The 20,841-nt window shown below is 48.1% G+C and overlaps 1 protein-coding gene across 1 annotated transcript in view; it reads right to left on the bottom strand.

Annotated features, from left to right (window-relative positions):
• Positions 1–20,841, bottom strand: part of VWF (von Willebrand factor) — a 136,933-nt gene that overhangs the window by 49,427 nt on the left and 66,665 nt on the right. The window contains exons 18-24 of the mRNA XM_058743945.1: positions 18,410–18,570; positions 10,617–10,720; positions 9,185–9,323; positions 6,479–6,613; positions 4,148–4,294; positions 1,358–1,498; positions 1,043–1,156 (exon numbers count right to left, since the gene is read on the bottom strand). Coding sequence (XP_058599928.1) covers positions 1,043–1,156; positions 1,358–1,498; positions 4,148–4,294; positions 6,479–6,613; positions 9,185–9,323; positions 10,617–10,720; positions 18,410–18,570 — 941 coding nt within the window. The remainder of the gene's footprint in view (positions 1–1,042; positions 1,157–1,357; positions 1,499–4,147; positions 4,295–6,478; positions 6,614–9,184; positions 9,324–10,616; positions 10,721–18,409; positions 18,571–20,841) is intronic.

Raw genomic sequence — 20,841 nt, 5'->3', positions numbered from 1 at the left:
CTAATTCCTAGTCCTAATCTGGATTCCAACAAGAAAAGCTGAGTAGAGGAGTGTTGCTGGCCTTTCATAGGATGTGATATGCCTTAGAATTTTTCAGAACGTTCTCTTCTATCCATCGTCCCACATACCTGCTCAGCCAGCCAGCCATTCCCATAACCCACACTCAACCTCACAGGTGTTAGCTGTTTCTCATAAACACATACATGCTGGTTGCCTCCTTCCTTTGCCTCAAAACGAAGGAAGGAACACATCAGGACTGCTCATGCTGCCTCACTGGGGCGCTGTGGGGCTATTCCGCTGGACTGTAGGACCGGCCTGGGCCTCCCAGACTCCGCCCCCCAAGCTTCCCACTCACTACCCACATTAGATCTCAGTAACTCCTTCTCACCTTCCCTGCCCGCCCCCACACACTGCTGCACACACTGGCCTTTTCCAAGGTAGTTGTGGTAGGAATGAATTCAGACATTAAGTGCATCATTGTTTCCAACACATTCCAACAATCCTGATCTCCCTGGCTGCCTCACTATCTTCCTTCCTCCAACCGAGATGCCCAGGGTGTCCACCCAACTAGCCAACCCTAGGTACTCTCTGAAGTATCCTCAGGAACTAAAAGTCACTGGATAGATAAAAGGATTGCTAAGACTGGTTTCATACACGTGGTGCTACAGAGCACATGCGTGTGTACGTGGCTGTGTGCGTGCACATATACATATATACACGTGTACCCACACAGACACCCACATACATGTGCACACAAGTTCTAAGACCGAGGCCAAAAGAGAAGCATTGGCAGATGCCCAGAAGAGCTCTGCCTTGCGTAGAAGAAAAATGGTTCGCCAGGAATTGCTCTTCTCATACATTGTCCTTTATGCTTTCTGTTTCCCAGCCTGAAGCCGAGAAAGGGAGTAAAAAGGTGACTTGATAGAGACCAATTCAAAGCCTCCAAGGTGGTGTCCACAATTAGAAGCTCATGCTCCAAGTGCCCAAGCCACTCGGCCAACCCTTAGCAGTATTCTGCCTCCAATGACCCCACAGCCCTCACCAGCCTGTTGCAGTCCTGGAAAATATCACTGGTGAGGATCCTGCAGGAGGAATCCACCATTGTCTGCTTCATGACGTTGCTGTGACAGGTAGCAGGGGATGAGTCCAGTGGTACCTGGGGAATAGGCAAGAGGACACAGATGGACCAAAACACAGCCCAGAAGGATCCAAGAGACCCTCCTCTGGAGCCATGCCTCCACTGAAGTTCATACCACCCCCCCTCCACCCCACCCCCCTCCAACCCCCATAAAACTGATGGGGACGTTCCAGGAAGCACGCTTCTTGGGCTCAGTCCACACAGAGACCCCAGACATACTTTCCTGGTGTCAGCACACCGCGGGCTCACTTTCCAGGAATTCCCAAAGTCCACGGGATCTTCTTCCACTTGGAGGCTGCTGGTGGTGAAGTCATTGTTCTGGATGCCATCAAAATTCCCACATAGACCACACACTTTCTCCTAACAGACAAGATGAGATCATGAGCACTGTAAACCTTGGAGCAAACTCTCTTACTCGGGGAAAGGAGAGTTCCGGGCAGCAAAGAAGGCAGGTTCATCAGAAGAAGGAGAGGCTGGAAAAAGGACAGGGACGGAGACCCAGAAGCAGACCAGGATAATCGGCAAAGCCTTGTCCTTGCCAAGGTTTTTCCAGGCTTCCTCATGTCCCCCATCTTCAAGTTAAACAGAGGTCATTCACAGAGAGAGACAACCTGCTCCAGTATAAACCATCACTCTCCCCAGCAACAGGCTGAGCAGAAAGAGGAGCCAGTTCAACATCACATCAATGAGAGTGTACAGATCCAAAGAGGGAACATTCTAGTCATACTTTACTGTGGACAGTGTAATAACGCAAGCCCATTATCTGGACAACTGCAGCCTGTCCAGAACAGTCTGGCTAGGATTCTGCTGTGTGTCAAATGCCACCAGGGTTGACATAATATCTTATTTGTCTCTGTGTTCACCTATCATGTATACAACATGCAAGCATGGGCAGCTACGAGTCCTGAACAAGTGATTGCTGAATGAATGGAAACCATCACATAAAAACTATGTAAAGAACTAGAAATATCTAGCCTGGAAAACAAAGCGTATTATGCTCTTACAACATACTTAGAGCCCTGTCTTGAGATGTGACTTGCTCTCTTTTGTTTCAATACAGAGAATCTATTTGGTACAAGGATGAACTTACTGGGAAACATATAAGAAGAGTGTTCACATAATTGGACGAAAGGCCTACTCATAGTAGGCCCCTCATAGTACGGCCCCTGCCCTTATTAACTACCATTCACTCCAGTCCCTCTTCTCCAGCCACAGTGGCCTCCTTGTTCAAATACCCCAAAGGCCATCCACTGTAGGGCCTTTGAACATGCTATTCCAACAGCTTAAATTCTTTTGTCTGGATATTTACATGATTCACTCCCTCCCTTCCCTGAAGACTCTGCTCATGTTACCTTTTCAGACAGGTCTCATCAGACCAACCAATCTAAAATAATAGCCCCATTAGAATACAATCTCCACCAGGGTTGTGTCAGGCAACACCGTGCCCCCCCTGCAAAGATGTCCATGCCCTAATCCACACATGGCAAGAGGAACTTTGCTGATGTGATTAGGTTAAGGATCTCAGGATGGGAAGGTTGTCCTGGACAATCTAAGTGGGCCCGGTATAATCACAGGGTCTTACAAGGTGCACGGGAGGAGTCAGAGAAGGGTGAGCTGGCAGAAGCAGAGAGATATTGGAAGATGCTGTGCTGTTTGTTTTGAAGATGGAAGATGGGACCATGAGCCAAGGAATGCAAGCAGGCCCCAGAAGCTAGACAAGGCAAGGAAACGGATTCTCCCCTAAAGCCTCCAGGAGAATGCAGCCCTTCATACTTTTGACCTCCAGAACCCTCAGATAATAAATCTATGTTCCTGGGGTACCTGGGTGGGTCAGTCGGTTGAGTGTCTGACTTCTGCTCAGGTCGTGATCTCATAGTTTGTGGGTTCAAGCCCCACATCAGGCTTTGTGTTGGCAGAGCGGAGCCTGCTTTGGATTCTCTGTCTTCCTTTCTCTCTGCCCCTCCCCCACTTGCGTGCATCCTCACACTCTCTATCTCCCTCTGTCATAAGTAAATAAACATTAAATTTAAAAATAAAATAAATTTATGTTGTTGTTTTAAATTACTAAGTTTGGTAATATGTTATAGCAGCAATAGGAAACTAAGACAAGGGTTTACATACACACACGCACACATACACACACATATATATTCCCATGTACACACATACGCATATACATACACATATTCATACCCATATTTATATACATATACATACGTGCATATACATTTGTAATTTTTTCCCTGCTGTAGCCACAGTGCCTAGAACAGGGCTTGATACATAATAGAGCTTAGTAAGGATTTGTTGAATAAATGAATGAGTGAATTGTTACTGTGTTCAGGAAGTAGAGTGGGCACCACAGGAAATAAGGGCAGTGCAGCCTCACTTCAGTACAGCCGAAATGAATGGTGCTGTCAGAGATGCTACTGAGGCTAAATCAGCCACCAGAGTAGACAGAATACTTGTCCCACACTTGTCAGTTAGAAAAACAAAGTCCAAACAAACTGTTGGAACCTGGACACAAATGGCGTAACTTTCTCTAAACTAGGTTGTCAGCAGTTCTACAAATAGCTCTCAGAATGTACTGGTCTATGGTTCAAATGGCAAGGCAACACCCCAGAGTGTTTCACAGTGTTTTAACAATATGGCGCATGATCAGTATGCCTCTTTAGGTCAAGAAACCTTAAGAAAAGCTATTGCCTCATCTTTCACTTCCTTCTTTGGGGGATATAAACTGCATGCCTAGCAAGGCCACTCAAGGAATGGTTTGCTGGGTTGGGGCCAGCCACAGTCCTTCCTACATGCAGCTGGTTTCCAGAAACAGCCAAGGCTGACTCTACACCTTGAATCAATGGTCTTATTTGTCTGGGAAAGGAGGCCAGATGAGATGACCAGCCACTTTCCCCCATGGCAGTGGCAGGGCCAGTGGGCTGCTGCTCAGAAAGCTGAGAAAGGTGCAAACAGCAAGTCACAGACAAGAGGAAGAAGAAGCAGAGAAGAGCCACTAACCTGGTATGTCTGCTTCAGAGCCACGGAGATGCTCAGGCGGTGGTCCCAGATCACAGAGAGTGCCTTGCCCAGCAGCAGAATGACATAATGACCAGACTCCACCACCTCAAAGTGGGTCTCATCCATCATGGGCTTCATCACATTCACCTGAAGGATGACAAAGCATGAGAAAAGGGAGTGAAGGGCAGACATGAGAGACCCACTCCACCCCACACCCCTGCCTGTCTCCAGAACTACAAGTCATTTGCCCCACCTGGTCAGAGCATGCCCCCTTGGGGCCCACACCCTGCCTGGATGTTTCTGCATCAGTCTTGCCTATCACTGGCCAAGAATCCTATGACTAAGGGATCATAGCAGAGATGGCAGCAAAATCGTAATTATAAGATCAAAAATACAATGAAACCTACCAGTGGAAGATATCCATCACCTCACAAAAATAATTTTTTTATACTTGATCATTAAATGCACGAGGTCTCCTAGTCAGGTTTTAACATGGCAATGATTTTAGGGGCGCCTGGGTGGCTCAGTCGGTTGAGCGTCTGACTTCCGCTCAGGTCGTGATCTCATGATTTGTGAGTTCGAGCCCCGTGTTAGGCTCTGCTGACAGCTCCGAGCCTGGAGCCTGCTTCAGATTCTGTGTCTCCCTTTCTCTTTCTCCCCCTCCCCACTCGTACTCTGTCTCTCTCTCTCTCTCTCAAAAATAAACATTAAAATTTTTTTAAAAAACCATGGCAATGATTTTAAATATCGCTAGGCAATTCATTTAAAAATCTATCCATTTATATAAATGAGCACTAGACTCTTCCCTTTCCTTCCCCCATCTCCTGCTCCCCAGAGTCCCTGTCATCAGGAGTCAGCTGACAGAGAACAGAGAGACTGAAAAGCTCAGCGATGGTGGCAGGAATCATGGATTTCAGTTTCCAGAAGGACTCCAACCTGGACCCTAGACTTGGCAGAACTGTTGCCTGTGCGAGCCCTCAGAGCCCAGCTCAGTGTGCTTGGCTGACTATCTAATTCATAAAACTGAAGTAGTTGCGAAACACCTGTCACCCTTTGCCAAGGTTCTCCTTCATGACACACACGTGCAGAGCTAATCATAAGTGCTCACCTCCTATCCGACATCACCATTGTCATCTGTCCTTTGACACAGAGTTGACACTGCTGACCCACAGCCAGTAATGGGAAATTCACTCCCCATCTCCTGATATTGGTGGTGCATGTTCCCAAGAAGTGAGGGATGCGGGCTGAGACCGAGACCATGGAATAAAATGATGATACCAGGACAGGTTTGAGCCCAGGCCCTATTCTCCCTAGTACAAGATATTCAGACCAACAGAAGCAAAACTGTGGTCTCCAGGCTACCTGGAGCTCCAGATACAGATTCTGGGGTCCCGCTCAGACCTATGAGGATCTCAGGGTGGATCCCGGGATCAGGATCTTAAATCAGATGCCAGGTGGTTCTTCTGTACTCTTCTGAGAACCACTTCATAAACTCTTAGTATACAAGGACTAAATATGTTCACTGCTCTTTTGAACTCTTTTGAAAAGATTTTATGTGAAAAGAACTGAAAAACATACAGTAAAAATCCCCAAAACATCACTTCCCAAAATAAATGTTTAAGTGTGTGTAAATGTAATATATATCTATATATTTTAGTGCATATATGATAGATATGTATATATAATATATGTACATGTGTGCATATATATTATATATGTATATATATGTATTGTGTAGTAATGATACCCACATATATCATATGACAGATACGTATATATGTATATATTATGTATATGTGTGTATGTGTGCATGTGTATATATGATGTATATGCATATGATATGTGTATACATGATATTTATGTATATACACTACATATGTGTGTGCATATGCACATATATAAGTACATATGTGTATACATTAGTATATGTGTACATGTGTGTATATGTGGTGTGTGTATATATATTCCTATCTATATATTTCATAAATATATACACACACATACATATGTATATGAAAGGGAAAGGCCTCCTGCCCTCCAATCTCCACCCTACCTCCTGATTCTTCCTACACTTTTGTGGATTCAGTCCCACATTTATGTCCACTCACATATCTGAACTTTATTTTACTAAAATGGGATCATGTTATCCATGATCACCTGCAACTTGTTCTTCTCATAGAATATATGAAGGTCAGACAATACGGCTCTACCTCATGCTCACTGTACGGTATTCTGTCACACAAGTTCTAAACAACGCTTGATACATGCTCTTAATCAGCTGACAGAAGAACAGAGGGGTGTGAGCGTAGAGGGGATGAGGCTGCCACTCACCTCCCCATCAAACAGTTCAATCTCGCCTCCTCCCACCAGGATGGTGATCCGCTTCTTGCATTTCACTGACGGGTAGCTGCACCCCTCATTCGCCACCAGGATCCGGAAGGTGCCAGGGTTACTGCCACAGTAATCCTGGGGAAAGGGAGAGAAATATTATCCCTGCTACCTCTCCCCAGATCAGAATATTGGCATCTCACCATCTCAGACCATCGAAGGATATGTGTTAAAGGATGTTACCGTGTCCATGCATGGGCGTGTGTGAGACAGATAGAGAGGGAATGAGATAGAGAGGGAGAGAGAATGACTTTAGGGGCAGAAGGGACAGGTGTGTCATCTTCAGCCATTACCTATGAACCAGAGTCAGTGAGCACAAGGTAGAGAAGCAGGGAGAGAGGGAAGGGAGAGGGAGAAGTGGCACGTGATATGCTTTGCTGAACACATCAGCCTAAATACCCCTACCTAGAACCTGTTAGTGCTTAGTCTCACCCAGCTAACTAGGACAGTTTGACCACATGGCACTTTGTGGCTCTAAATTCTAGCTGAATCCCTCTGGACTGCTGGCCCAGAAACGTAACCAGAGGTCGTCTGATACAGCTCCACAGATGCTAAGATACCACCTCTGGCTGGGAATAGAGGATGACGGAGTGCTGGTCCTTGCCGGCAATTTCATAGAAAATTAACAAAAAGGGACACACTTCTAGCAAATACCTCCCCATGGTGGCTATAGCTGTGGTATGGTAGGAGAAAAAAAAGGACAGAAAAACTAGGTGTGAGCCTTGCTCTGCCAGTTATTGGATACGCTGAGCAAGTCACTTACCTCTCTGACACACCCACGCACACACACAGACACACACAATCAGCCCCTCTAAAATACAGGATCAGGGGCGCCTGGGTGGCGCAGTCGGTTAAGCGTCCGGCTTCAGCCAGGTCACGATCTCACGGTCCGTGAGTTCGAGCCCCGCGTCAGGCTCTGGGCTGATGGCTCAGAGCCTGGAGCCTGTTTCCGATTCTGTGTCTCCCTCTCTCTGTCCCTCCCCCGTTCATGCTCTGTCTCTCTCTGTCCCAAAAATAAATAAACGTTGAAAAAAAAAAAATTTAAAATACAGGATCAGCCAACTTAGTGGGGATTGTTAGGTTAAATGGATCTATGTTGAACAGTCAATGGGATGGTGAAGGACAAAAGAGGGAACAAAGGTGCAGGTGCTTTATAAATGGTTCTTGTCACCAGCTGAGATTTTGCTAAAAAGAGTTAAGTCTTGATGATACCTCCCAAAGGAAGAAGGGAGAAAGGGGAGGATCTGGGACAATGTATCAGAAGGAGACAACAGAACTGGCTGTGATGGAAGACAAGCAACCCACAAAGGGGGACAATTTGAAAGGGACACTAAAACTGGCCCGCTTGGGAAAGCTCTGCCTGGGCAGGGAAAGCCGGGGAGCAGTGGATCTGACCAGCTGCTTCTCATTGCGCGGAATCAGTCTAGTCGTGTTTTCTGGATGCACACTTGCATTTGATACTGGCTGGGTGGTTGAATGCCAGAGCTGGTGTCACCTCATCTTTTGTTACCAAGGTTGGGAGACAGATAATCAAAAGACGAGCTGCCATATGTAATCTGTAGGAATGCTCCAGAGGGGGATACACCCCAGGTTCCTAAGTGTCAGTAAAACCATGTCATCATGTGCATGCCCTGTCTCTCTAGCACACTGCATGCCTCTCTGGGGCCAGACTGGGTCATGGGAGGTAGGAGGCTCCATTAGTTGGTGCCACTGCTCACTCCCAGCATGCTCTGTGCACAGCCTCTCAGTGCTGCTGCTCGTTCTGCCCCACTCCCAGCATGCTCTACAGGTACCCTCACTGCCTAACTCACGGGCCCTGCAGCTCTGTCTCTGAGGCTGAGGCTCCTACCAGTTTGTGGTCCTCCCTTCAGACCACACCAAGTCCCTACTCCTCCTCCTGAGAATGGAGACAGTGAGACCACATTTGTTTAAAGCTTCATAGAGTCGAGCTGTGTCATCCCTCATGAGAAAAGCACTTATACCTCCTTGCTTACTCACTTTGGTGTCAACCAGCAAAAGAAGTTTACAGGAATCCACCCAGTGGGGAGAGAAAGGCAGAGAGGCCGGTGCCCTCACTCACCACCTAGGATTTCCTGGGCAGTATGACTTTTCTGTGATGCCCTTTCTGAATTGCACTAGGTTAGAAATGGAAATGGTAGAGAACGCAATAGGATCATAGGGTGGGAAGCCAACTCCAGGGATCACTCCAACCAGCCCCCTGTTCTGGGCCGCCCACCAGGGCACTGATGGTGAGGGTGAGAGGGGCTCGATCCAGCCTGGGATCCTGCCCTCCCCACTGCGCATCCTGATCGAGGCTGTGCCTGCCAAAAAGAACAGATGTGTTTTTCTAATTCCATTTTGGTACTACCTTAGGCTGGTGGTAGCCTTGCCCCCACACCACTCCCAGTCAACAAATGAGCTTCTGCCCTATTCTCCTACGTCTCCATGTAAGCTGAAGGAAGATGGTCCACGGCTCTGGGTTTCAGGCACCTCTTTTAGGGGCTGGAAAATTGCTCCAGTGGAAACCAGCCCCAGAACTGTTTCTACAGACAGAACAGTAGAATCTGATCTGGAAACCCCCAAAGGGCAGTCAGCATCTCCCAGTGCCTCCTAGAGACAGACAGCAGGCCCTCCCTCCCTCACTCTCACCTGCACCAGAACATACTGGCACTCTCCAGGGAACAGATATTTGAGCCCGTCGAAGGTGAGGTAGTGTGCCATGCCGATGGCAGAGCACGTGGCGTCACACACATGGTCCGTGCAGTTCCACTTCCGGTCCCGACAGACACTAGGAATAATAATGGCCAGGATGACCAGTGGGTACTGTGGTGTGAGGGGCCCTTCTGGGCCCTGGGGAATGAAAGACAATGAAGGAATGCATATCACTCTGGGGTGCCACCCAACCCTCCAGGAAGCCTCTAGAAGTGGAGGACTGGCTGCCTGTGGGGTGGGATGGGGAAGGGCAGTTTGCAGTCATAAACTGTCATATTTCTTTTAAGTCGGCTTCATGCCCAATGTGGGCTCAAACTCACGGCCCCAAGATCAAGAGTCGCATGCTTTTCCAACTGAGCCAGCCAGGCGCCCCATAAACTGTCACATTTTTAGAGCACAGGGCCAAGGGGGAGAAAGGGAAGGCCATGCTGCTCTCCTGCTTCAAGGGGGAAGTGAGGCAAAGAGGGAAACAGGTCATCCAAGGTGATGGGCAGCCAGGGGAAGAAGCCCAGTTCCTCTGTAGACCACCTGCTATGGATCTGCTGAGGTTCAGCCTCCCTGGAAGATGCCTGAGAGTGGCCATGGGGTCTCTACAGAACAGAGACACTGAAGTTGACAGCCTTCTGACACTAACAGGGAGAAAAAGACACAACGGCAAGAAAGTTCTGAGTTGGAAAAATAGTGATCAACCGTGAACTTCTGCTAGGAGAGGTTTTGTGTGTACAGAGCTATGTTTCAATCCACAGTGATGTGTCCACTACCACAACACTCATCCCCCCACCCCACCCCATAACCAGAGCTGACATCAGAGAGCCCACTCTGTGCATCAGAGGTGGTAAGCTCAGACCTCAGGCCCAAAAGACAGCTAAGTGCCTTCCGGGTCCCAGCCCTTCCTGCCTCTGTTCCTGGAGACCTTCCTCTAAAGCTGTCACAGGCAGGGTGAGTGAACAGAGAAAAGGGCTAGTGAATGGCGGGCACAGAGAAGGAAGAAGAGAACCAGCCATGCCACGCACACTGGCAGAATGCTTAGGGGGCAGTATAAGGCCAGGGAAGGACCCTCCAAAGTCCGTGCCTTTTGGCAGCTTGGTCACACATGCCATGACCAAAGTCATGGGCCAAAGTCCATCTTGGAAACACTACTCTCCAGGACAGGGTCGATGCAGGGTGAGCACAGGAGAGGATAAAGATTCTCCCCACTTTGTAGTTTGAGAAACAGAGACACAGAGAAAAGGAAAAGAACAACCATGTTCCCACAGGGTGCCGGAGGCAAGTGCCAGAGTCCTGTGGTCACGTCAGCCACTGTGACCCCACTCCTGCTCACCCCACCCCAAAGGCGCAGGCCCCAGGAAAGCCTCTCCCAGGGCCTCACCAAGTGTTGCAGTCAATTTTCACCGTTTCTCCTGGGGCGTATTCTCTGCCTTGGTGGAAGCAGGGACACCTTTCCAGGGCCACACATCTGTTTTCATGCCGGACCTAAGGGAAAGGAATCCAAATGTCTTAGGGGCCATAATGAGTGATGTAGACCCTGCTGAGAAGATGGCCTTGGCCACAGGCCAGTCCAGGGAACCCATGCCCACCCAGGCTGGGGCTCAGCAAACACGGGCCCCATCCACACACTGATCCCCCCAGCTCAGCTAGAGACACTCCGACCACCCTCTGCCCTCACACCCTGCTGGGACAGTGGCAAAGACTCTGTAGTGACATGTGGCAGAAGCCCTTGGATGTGCATCTCCTTAGACCCAGTAACACCACGCAGAGGATGTCTCCAAACCAAACAGGTTTATGGACAAAGGTTAATGTAGAATCATTTATCATTGCAAAATATGGAAACAACCAACTGTTCAACAATAGGAAAATGATTAACTCCATTAAGGAATCCCCAGGTAATGGTATCCTTTGTAGCTATTAAAATGGCCCTTTGGAAAACTCTTATATGATGTAAGAAATACTGACACTATTAATTTTTAAAACAGGGAAAGACTGTACTTACATACAGTCCATATATATATATATATATATATATATATATATACACATATATATATACACATACATATATATACATACATACACATACATACACACACACACACACACAAATCCAAAATATGCCACAAAAATACTAGAAGGAAATACAGAAGTTCCATCCAGATAGAAGCCTGAGACAGAGAAATAGGGGATTTTTATTTTCTTTTTTGGTTTTTAAATTTTTTTCCAAATGTTCATCAATAAGCATATATTATGTTTACAGTGGAAATGATGGAAAATATGTTTAATAAAACTTAAATGCATTTAGCCCCTGGAGATGAAGGCTGCATACTGCCCATAGGCAGAGATGGACCAAAGCCAGAGTCTGGGCTTGTTCAAGCCCCACATACCTGCTCCTCGCCTAGTCCCCTGGGATTCTGATACACCCTCCATGGGGGTATGCTCTGTTTCCCTGCCCTCAACCCAAGAAGAAAGTACTATGTGAACATGTTGTACTCCTCAGGCCTGTAGGGGTCAGAGGGAAGAAAGAACTAAGACCCACTGGCCACAGTGGGCTCAGAAGGAACTCTCCAAACCTACTCTGACCCCAGCACGTAGATATGCTTCTGTCCCAGCCCCGTAGGACAGCCCTGGATGTCTGCTCTGGTGTGGGCTATGGGTAATCTAAAAGAGCCATGGGTCACCTTCAGGTGAAGGGACAACAGCACATTGGTTCCAGAGATACCTAAGGGGTGAGAAGTTCCTGGTTCAGGATCCATGAATTCCAGTTACTCCCCGGACAAGCCTGAGTTCCCTGGGCTTGGAACTGAACAAAGCCCTGGGAATGGGGCAGTCCTGGCCTAAACAAGAGCTTTCATGTTGGGGACCATAGGCTAAAGTAGTGTGTGTGTGTGTGTGTGTGTGTGTGTGTGTGTGTGTGTGTTAGAACAGGATCGGAAGAATAACCTCCAATTAACCACCACCTTCACCCAACCCCAAGTCCTCAAGACCTAAGTGAAGGGGGAGGGTGGGAGCACAGAGTAGGAGGAAGAGGCAGGTCAGCCAAGCCCTGTTATGGGAAGACAAGGAGCTTAGGCACCCAGTAGGGAAGATGACAGCTTGGCAGGATCAGGGAGGAGGCAACAAATGTCTCTCTACCACAGTCTTCAGAAACTATCACAGTTAGGGTTCATTCTCACAACCCCCCCTCAAAGCGTCATCACTTATAACTTAAGTCCGAGGCCTGCCACCTAATGGCTACTCTAAGAAAGACCGATACATTTACTGGGGAAGCTTGACATGCTCTCCAACACCCACACCTACAGCTGATGGAGACCAGACAGTAAGTCTCCTTGTTGGAAACGTAATGTGAGACAAAAGTGATGAGGATGCACAGAGATGGATTCCAGGAAGCAGAGCCCTGCTCACCTCACTCCACAGAATCACTCAGCAGAACGTGCACTGCTCCTCTGCCTTTAAGCAGGCTGGCTGGAGGGCTCCCATGCCTCTTGGTCTGCATGTTGGATGTTTCTACCTCTCTCCAGGATATTCAGCCCATTGACAAAGAGTCTTGCACCCCCATGGCTCAGGTAGCCCCTCCCCTGGCCCAGGGGTGAGTCCCAGCCCTCCTCCAATGGACGTAAACTCAAACCCCAGCTTGGTCATGAGATAAAGCCACAAGTGCCCCCTTCCTCCTTTTGCACTCTCACTGACAAGCCATATGTCTCTCTCCGCCCTGACTTACTGATGGATTACAGGATTAAAATAGGACCTTCATACTGGATGGGGACTGCTATAAAGACAACAGAGGTGTGGGGTTAGATTCATAAGTCACAGCTGGAGAGGGGACAAAGCATAACCTTAAGAGGAAAGGAGAGAGTTCTCGTGCCACACCTCAGTACCAGCTCTGACTTGGGAGAGATCAAATAACACCAGCCCAGCAAAAAAACACCCAGAGAGCCCTAAAGCATTAAAGAAATCCCTAGAGATAGAGAGATAAAGGCACAACTCAGGGGATAAACAAGATCAAGATGAGGACTGCTCAGACACGTAGGGTAAGCCAGGATAGTGGTCCCTACCTAACTGGACTTTGTGGAAACTCACTTGAACATCGTATTTAAAATGACAAGAACCCAGGGCACGTGGGTGGCTCTGTCAACTGAGCATCCAACTTCAGCTCAGGTCATGATCTCACAGTTTGTGAGTTCAAGCCCCGCATCAGGCTCTGTGCTGACAGCTCAGAGCCTGGAGCCTGCTTTGGTTTCTGCATCTCCCTCTCTCTCTGCCCCTCCCCTGCTCACACTCTGTCTCTCTCTGTCTCTCAAAAATGAATAAACGTTAAAAAAATTTTTTTTAATGAAGAGAACCATCTCTTCCTCATGTTTGTCCCTCTGGGACGCCAGAGGATAATAAGGTAAAGTTGACAAACGGCCAAGACTTCAGAAGCAAACGAGCAGAAATCATTGTCACTATCCATCAACTTGGGACATCCTGAGTAAGAATGGCTCATGCCAAGAACATGGTACTAGGTCTTGGTCAGCCACAAGAAAAATTATGAAGTAGAAAATAAGTGATTTTGTCACTCTTCTCTGAAAAGGCTTCATCTTCCCTGACCCAACCCTCATACATAAACACCATACAGACCCATGCTCCAAAATCTTTTTTTGCCTTCCAACTCTCTCTCTTTTGTTCCCATTAATACCTCCAGATCAGTGAAGCTGAATTCAACTAGATATTTGGCTAGGAAGAAAGAATCTGATTAAATAATTCATACTAAGGCGTGAATGGCTTCCTATGAGGATTTATAAGGCCACATGCTTTTCTAAAACCCCTGCTTGTTAGCCAGAATGAATTCATGCTCCTCATACTTCAGTAAGCCTAATTAGGTGACAAATCGCATAAGAGGTAGGAGATATTTTTGAGACAGAATGGCTTTCTTGGGCCTTTTAAAATGACATCTCGTAGGATACACTGTGCCCACATGTGAGGCTGACCCTGAACGGGCCCCAGAGCCAAGCTCTGCATTTCAAAAAGCAATGCCAGAGTCTTTTGAGTCTTCCTATTGGGCCAGTGATAAAGCCAGGCATCAAAGGACCAGGGAAATGAACATGCTTCCCAGCTACCAAGAGGTTTCCTACTAGCAGAACTAGTAGGAACTAGTAGCTTGGAAAGTGTAACTACTAGATTTTGGAGGATAAGTGAGTGTCTCCCCGATGGGGGTGCCAAACTTTCCAAGACCACCTCACGGGAGGGAGGGAGGCAAGTAGGGCTGAAGGAGCCCAGTCTAGGACTCAGGAGACGAGGATTTCCAGCCTTCAACGGTTCCTATCTTTGCTCAGACTCCTGGGGGATAGAAGGGTTGAAATCCTGGGTCTTTAGGGCTCCTCCTCACTCTACATCGGATGATGCTCCTGGAGAGGAGAGAATTACCACTACCTCGGGGCTGGAAGGAGGGAGCTGGGCAGTGGGTTGTGCTCTGCTGCCACCTTGCTGTGACAGTGGGGAACATTCTGACAAAGGCAAGAAGTTCACTCCAGAATTTCTCAACTAAAGAAAAAGATGGGAATCTTTCCAGTGCAACATCCTTATTTTACTGATCTAGTGGGCCTCTAGATGTGTATACAGAGGTCTTAGAATTGCTCCCATTGTGTGCTAACTTCCTACAGCATATCTCTCTGTTCACAGGATTCACGGTTTTCCCCCACAAACTTCTTATAACAGTGGTCATTAAACTACCACTTACTAAGCAACTTCCATGTCCCTGTCACTGTCACCCCCAGTCCTCCCAACAGCCCTTTAACCCAGTTTTAGAGCTGAGTAAATCTCAGGAGCCAGGATTCACACCTAGAAGTATGGGACTCCAATCCAATGTCTTTTCCATACCATCTACCAGGGCGTTGACCACTTATAAAAAACACCCCCCACACACACTTTGTTCCATGCAAGGAGGCATATGTACCAGGACTGGTAATATGGCCCAGAAAACCTGGCTGTAAGCAGGTTCCAAGCCTGAAAGAAACTACAGAGAGGGGGACTCCCAACCTGTTCCCAACATTTTCAGACAGTTGCTGCTGGCCTTACAGTGGACACTGAGAGATGCCCTGTAAGGGGAGAGGCAATCTTCAACCCAGAGCAGTGCTGCTCAAAGCTCAGTCCACGGCCAGTACGGGTCTATGATGATGCAAATACACAAACTGGGTAGGTGTTTGGAAAATCGTATGGCAATTGAGTAATACATCATCTGTGGAATCTAATAAAAATGGGGGAGGGACTCATATTTTGCATGTCATTACTTTTTATTTCTTTTTTTCTGATCATTCTTCTCTATTGTATTTACAAAAGCTTTGGTCCACAACAGATGGAAATTTTAAGAAAACAGGCCCTTTATGGATCTCTCCTGTGGAAAGCAGGAGGTGAGCAGAGCCTCTGAGACTGCGCCTCGGTTATTTCTGAAAAGACTTAAAGCTATCCCTACAATTCTGTAGCCCTTTCACCTATAACCCCTTTGGGCCCATAACAGGAATTATATGTCCATGTCACAGATGAGGCAACTGAGGCTCAGAGAAAGAATGAATGTTCACCCAAGGGCGAGCAAGGCCTGAACAGAGGGCTTGGCCCTCTGCCTTGTTCCTACTCGGGTGCTCTTTCTACTCTCACAGATCTGCCCCCAGCAAAGAGCTACTTCCTCACCCCACCTCCCACCGCCCTCTTCCAAGTCCCCAGAATGTAGAATCCCCGACCTCTTCCCCCAAAACCCTCAGTCACACACCACATCCTCACCATCTCCCACAGGGGACAGGCCACACAGAGAAACACCCCTGGGTAGGATGTCTACACCGTCACATGGGCCCAAACAGGGTGTTTCCAGCTCCTTTGTCTTTGTGCTACAGCCAGGAACACATGTCCCATGCAGCAGCCAGCACACTACGCACTTCATAAATCATGGGCTTTGCTGCTCTGCAGAATCTGGCCTCAACGATTTGCACCTTAGTCGGCATCGTAATGAAGCAGTTGTGATAATAAGCCAATCTCTTACACTCTGAGCTTTTGAGTTTAAAATCCCTTGCGGTTGAGGTTAGAGTCACCCCCTTATGGGACAGACATCCACAGACTGTCCTCAGAGCGCATGCCAGAGGCTTCGGGAATGCAAACGAGCTCCTGACCGTGTGCCACATCCTGAACTTGAGGTCTTGCTCTCCACTGGGGGTTTGGGACCATAACGCAAGTACTGTGCTTATTATCTCAGATGATCTGCACTGTTTTCATTGAAAAAAACAAAAGGTTCATTTAGAAGAGTCTCTGATGCTGACATAATCCCCTGAGGGATGCCCCTTTTCTTGCCAGAGCCTTCTCTGATGTCTGGAGAATTTCCCCTCCAGGTACAGTGAAGGAACAGTCAAAATGAGAATCCTTTAGGATAAAAAGAGCAATACAGAAGCCTCCTCTCCCCTGCCTATTTCTTGTCCCTACCCAGCTCTGAGTTTCCCCTCCTTGAATAGCCACCTTCTGTGAAGGCATCAAACAAGACCATCCAGGTTGGGGGTGCTCCCCGGCCAATCTCTAGCTCCCCCATTAGAAAACAGTTTAGAATCATCAGAGGCTAAAGCAGAGGGGAACACCCAGGGGGGAATGAACAGGTAGTCTCTCTGTCTTGGAGGAGGGCTGGAGGGAAAGGAGACAAATCATCTGCCCTGCACACACCCCAATGCACAGCCTTCCTGTGGGCTACCGATGATGAGTCCCCGTTGCATCTATAGAACATTGGCATCTCCCATCGGCCAGAACCCTGACCTTCAAGTCAAGGCCTGGGCATCATTGATGCCCTTTACAACCATATGAGAGCCATCCCACCCCCTCCCACTTCGGCGTCCACAACTCCTGCCCCAGACACACACTGCTCACTTTGGGTATGGGGAATTGGAGTCAGAGAAAGCAAGAAGACCTGATGCTTTTGAAAGAGAAGAACCCAGAAGTTGCTTCTTTCAGGGTGACAAGAATAACAGGCCTACAGCATTCCCTCCTTATCCACAGGGATGCATTCCAAGACCCCCAGGGGATGCTTAAAATCGCAGATAATACCGAGCCCATATATACTCTTTTTTTCCCTATATACACATACCTATGATAAAGTTTAATTTATAAATCAGCACAGTAAGAGATTAACAACAATAAATAAAACAGTTATAACATATGCTGCAGTAAAAGTTCTATGAATGTGGTCTCTCTAAGTACCTTACTGTACTGTACTCACTCACCCTTCTCATGATGACATGAGATGACAAAATGCCTAAGGGATGAGATGGAGTAAAGTCAATGACACAGGCATTGAGACAAAGCATGAGGCTGATATTGACCTTGTGACAAGACGTCAGAAGGAAGAGCATCTGCTCCTGGACCACAGCTAACTGTGGGTAACTGACACCTTGGAAAACAAAACCACGGATGGGGGGACTACTGTCATATGTTTACACTACACCGGCCGACAACCAGACTTGGGGGGAAGGTAAGGGGCAGGGGCCCGCTCACAGCACTGCCGCCAGCAGCAATCTAGAGCCAGGTAGTTGCAAACCAGCATGCCTTGGACTCTGCAAGGTATCCAAGGAACCGCTGGCCGCAGATTGGGTGTTTGAAGCCCCAGCCCCAGAATCATGGAATGTCAAGAGCTGGCCAAGACTGTGACCCACTCTACAGATGAGGAAAACAAGGCTCAGCAAGGGGAAGGGACTTGGGCTGGTCCTTGCTGGTGAAGGGGCAGCAACATCAACATCTCTTGAAATAGAAAGTTATATGTATATATGCAAATCACATGCAAATACATGTGTGCTCTTTCCTCTGAGTAAGTAGAATGCGGCCCTTGGGAAAATTCCAGGGGAAATGCCTGTTGTCACTTGTAAGTATTTTCTGGAAATACTTGCTTTGCTTCCTCCGGCACCTCTGTGCCCTAAGTTCCTGTGTTTTTGTCAGATCTCATCAGGATGGACTCTAGACACTTTCCCACCATCTCCCTTCCCGACTTTGGCGGCTGAGTCAGCCACAGAAGGCGCTCCCCCACCCCTGACCCCATCACCACTTCTGCCCCCATTACCATTCTTGTTTGGCTCCTATTTTTTCCTCTGTCTGCCCCAGAGCCACCTCATGTGTGCCCGCCTGCAGGGAAACGCCAGGCTGCCCACCTCTGTGGCTGTGGTGGCTTACCATGCCCGGGGGACAGAGGCAGCCGGACACGCAGCCCGTGCTCATGCACTGCAGGTCGTAGTTCTGGCAGGTCTTGGCACACTCGAGCCCTTCAGCCCTCGGGTTGTCAGCAGGACACACCAACTTGACCATGGGGGGCCGACAGGACAGGCTCCTTTTGCCTTGGAAGTAGAAAAACCAAAGAGGCGACCCGTGAAGGATGAATCTACCTTCCACACTGTCCTTGGTTCCCCCAGGTGCAGCCACTCACTTCCAGAGACCCAACTGCCCCCTCCCTGGGATGACCTGACCTCCAGCAGGTCCAACACTGAGCCAGGTTCCCCAAGTGGGACTAGATGGCCACCTCATCTATTCATCTGAGCCCCAGACCTTTGCCTACGTTGAAGGCACCTCTCTGGCTCTCCACAGCCCTATGACTGCCCACGTTCCTCATCCCCTTGAGCCTGCCATAGCAGGTTGCATTAAATCGGGAGGCACTGCAGAAATGTCCAGACCTAGGCTTTATAGGACCTGCATTTGGGTAATAAAAAGTAACCTTTGGGGGCCCCAAGGGGACCATTCCTAAAATGGTCATGCTAACTTGGTTACAAAAACCTTAAGGGGAGATTTCTTTTTTTTTTTTTTTTTTTTAATTTTTTTTCTTTCAACATTTATTTATTTTTGGGACAGAGAGAGACAGAGCATGAACAGGGGAGGGGCAGAGAGAGAGGGAGACACAGAATCGGAAACAGGCTCCAGGCTCTGAGCCATCAGCCCAGAGCCTGACGCGGGGCTCGAACTCACGGACCGCGAGATCGTGACCTGGCTGAAGTCGGACGCCCAACCGACTGCGCCACCCAGGCGCCCCTTAAGGGGAGATTTCTATGTCATTTTCTTTTTTTTTTCTTTTCAATTTTTTTTAACATTTATTTATTTTTAAGACAGAGACAGAGCATGAATGGGGGAGGGTCAGAGAGAGAGGGAGACACAGAATCTGAAACAGGCTCCAGGCTCTGAGCGGTCAGCACAGAGCCTGACACGGGGCTTGAACTCACGGACCACGAGATCATGACCTGAGCCGAAGTCGGTCGCTTAACCGACTGAGCCACCCAGGTGCCCCTATGTCATTTTCTGCCCAGCCACTGGCCACTCCAGCCGCTCTATTTAAATCTGCTACACTCTGTCCCTTGACACCCCTCCCCGCCCTGCCTGCTTTGTCAAGCCTCCATCAGATGGCCTCCAATACCACCCTCTGATATACTGTCAACAAGATATACTGTCTGTTTTACTTATTTGTTGATTGCCCACCCATTGCCAACTAGAATACCAGAATAAATGTTCCGTGAAAGCAGGGTTGTGTCTCCTTTGTTCAGGATGTAGCATATTTCCTGACAGTTGGGAGGTATCAATGGCTGATTGAATAAATGATAACATCAGATGATTGATACAGCACTTTCCTTTCAAAAACCCAGATGCACTTCACAGCATTTCTATCTTACTGCATAGAGCACTTACTGTCTCCTGTGAACAGGTTCCAACCTTATTTTTTTTTTTAATTTTTTAATGTTTATTTATTTTTAAGAGAGAGAAAGACAGAGCATGAGCTGGGGAGGGGCAGAGAGACAGGGAGACACAGAATCCAAAGCAGGATCCAGGCTCTGAGCTGTCAACACAGAGCCCAACGCAGGGCTCGAACTCACCAACTGTGAGATCATGACCTGAGCCGAAGTCATATGCTTAACCAACTGAACCACGTTGGCACCCCCCAGTCTTAATTTTATATGGAAACTTTTGTTAGGAAACTGAAATCCTAAAAGGTCAAGTGGCTCTTCCAAATCGTACAAAATTCTAGGAGCTTCTTGACTTCACAAAAGATGACCGCTTCCAGGAACTATCAGCTAGAAAAAAGCCAAGAGAGGGCAGGGACATGAGCAATCGGCAAAGAGAGGAGGAGAAGGATTTAGTGACCCTGAGGTCCGCTACAGACTGAATGTGCCCCCGTAAATTCATGTGTTGACCCCAAAGGTAGTTGTGATAGGAAATGAGCCCTTTGGGAAGTGATGAGGCCATGAGGGTAGAGCCCTCACGAATCGGATTTGTGCCCTGCTGAAGACAACCCATGGAGCTCCCAGCCCCTCTTGCCCTGTGAGGACACAGGAGAAGTCTGCAAACTTTACCTGACCTTGCTGGCACCCTAATCTTGGAATTCCAGCCTCCATATATAAATACATTCCTGTATTTCTCATAGTTAAGCCACCTAGTCTGTGGTGTTTTGTTAGAGCCGCCTGAACAGAAAAAGACAAGGTCACAAGTTCTGATTTCAACTTGTGAGCCACTCACTTGCTTAGGATCTTGTCCCAGCTCAAGGCTGAGAGATGCTCCCCAATCAGTCATACAGGGCAGCCTGACTTCTCACCAGGACAAACTGGAAAGCCAATGCATGGCACACATCT

This window comes from Neofelis nebulosa, chromosome 8 (assembly GCF_028018385.1).
Source record: "Neofelis nebulosa isolate mNeoNeb1 chromosome 8, mNeoNeb1.pri, whole genome shotgun sequence".
In the NCBI taxonomy this organism is placed as follows: Eukaryota; Metazoa; Chordata; class Mammalia; order Carnivora; family Felidae; genus Neofelis; species Neofelis nebulosa.
Note: the sequence above shows the minus strand (reverse complement) of the source record. Positions and strands in the feature narration are given on the sequence as shown.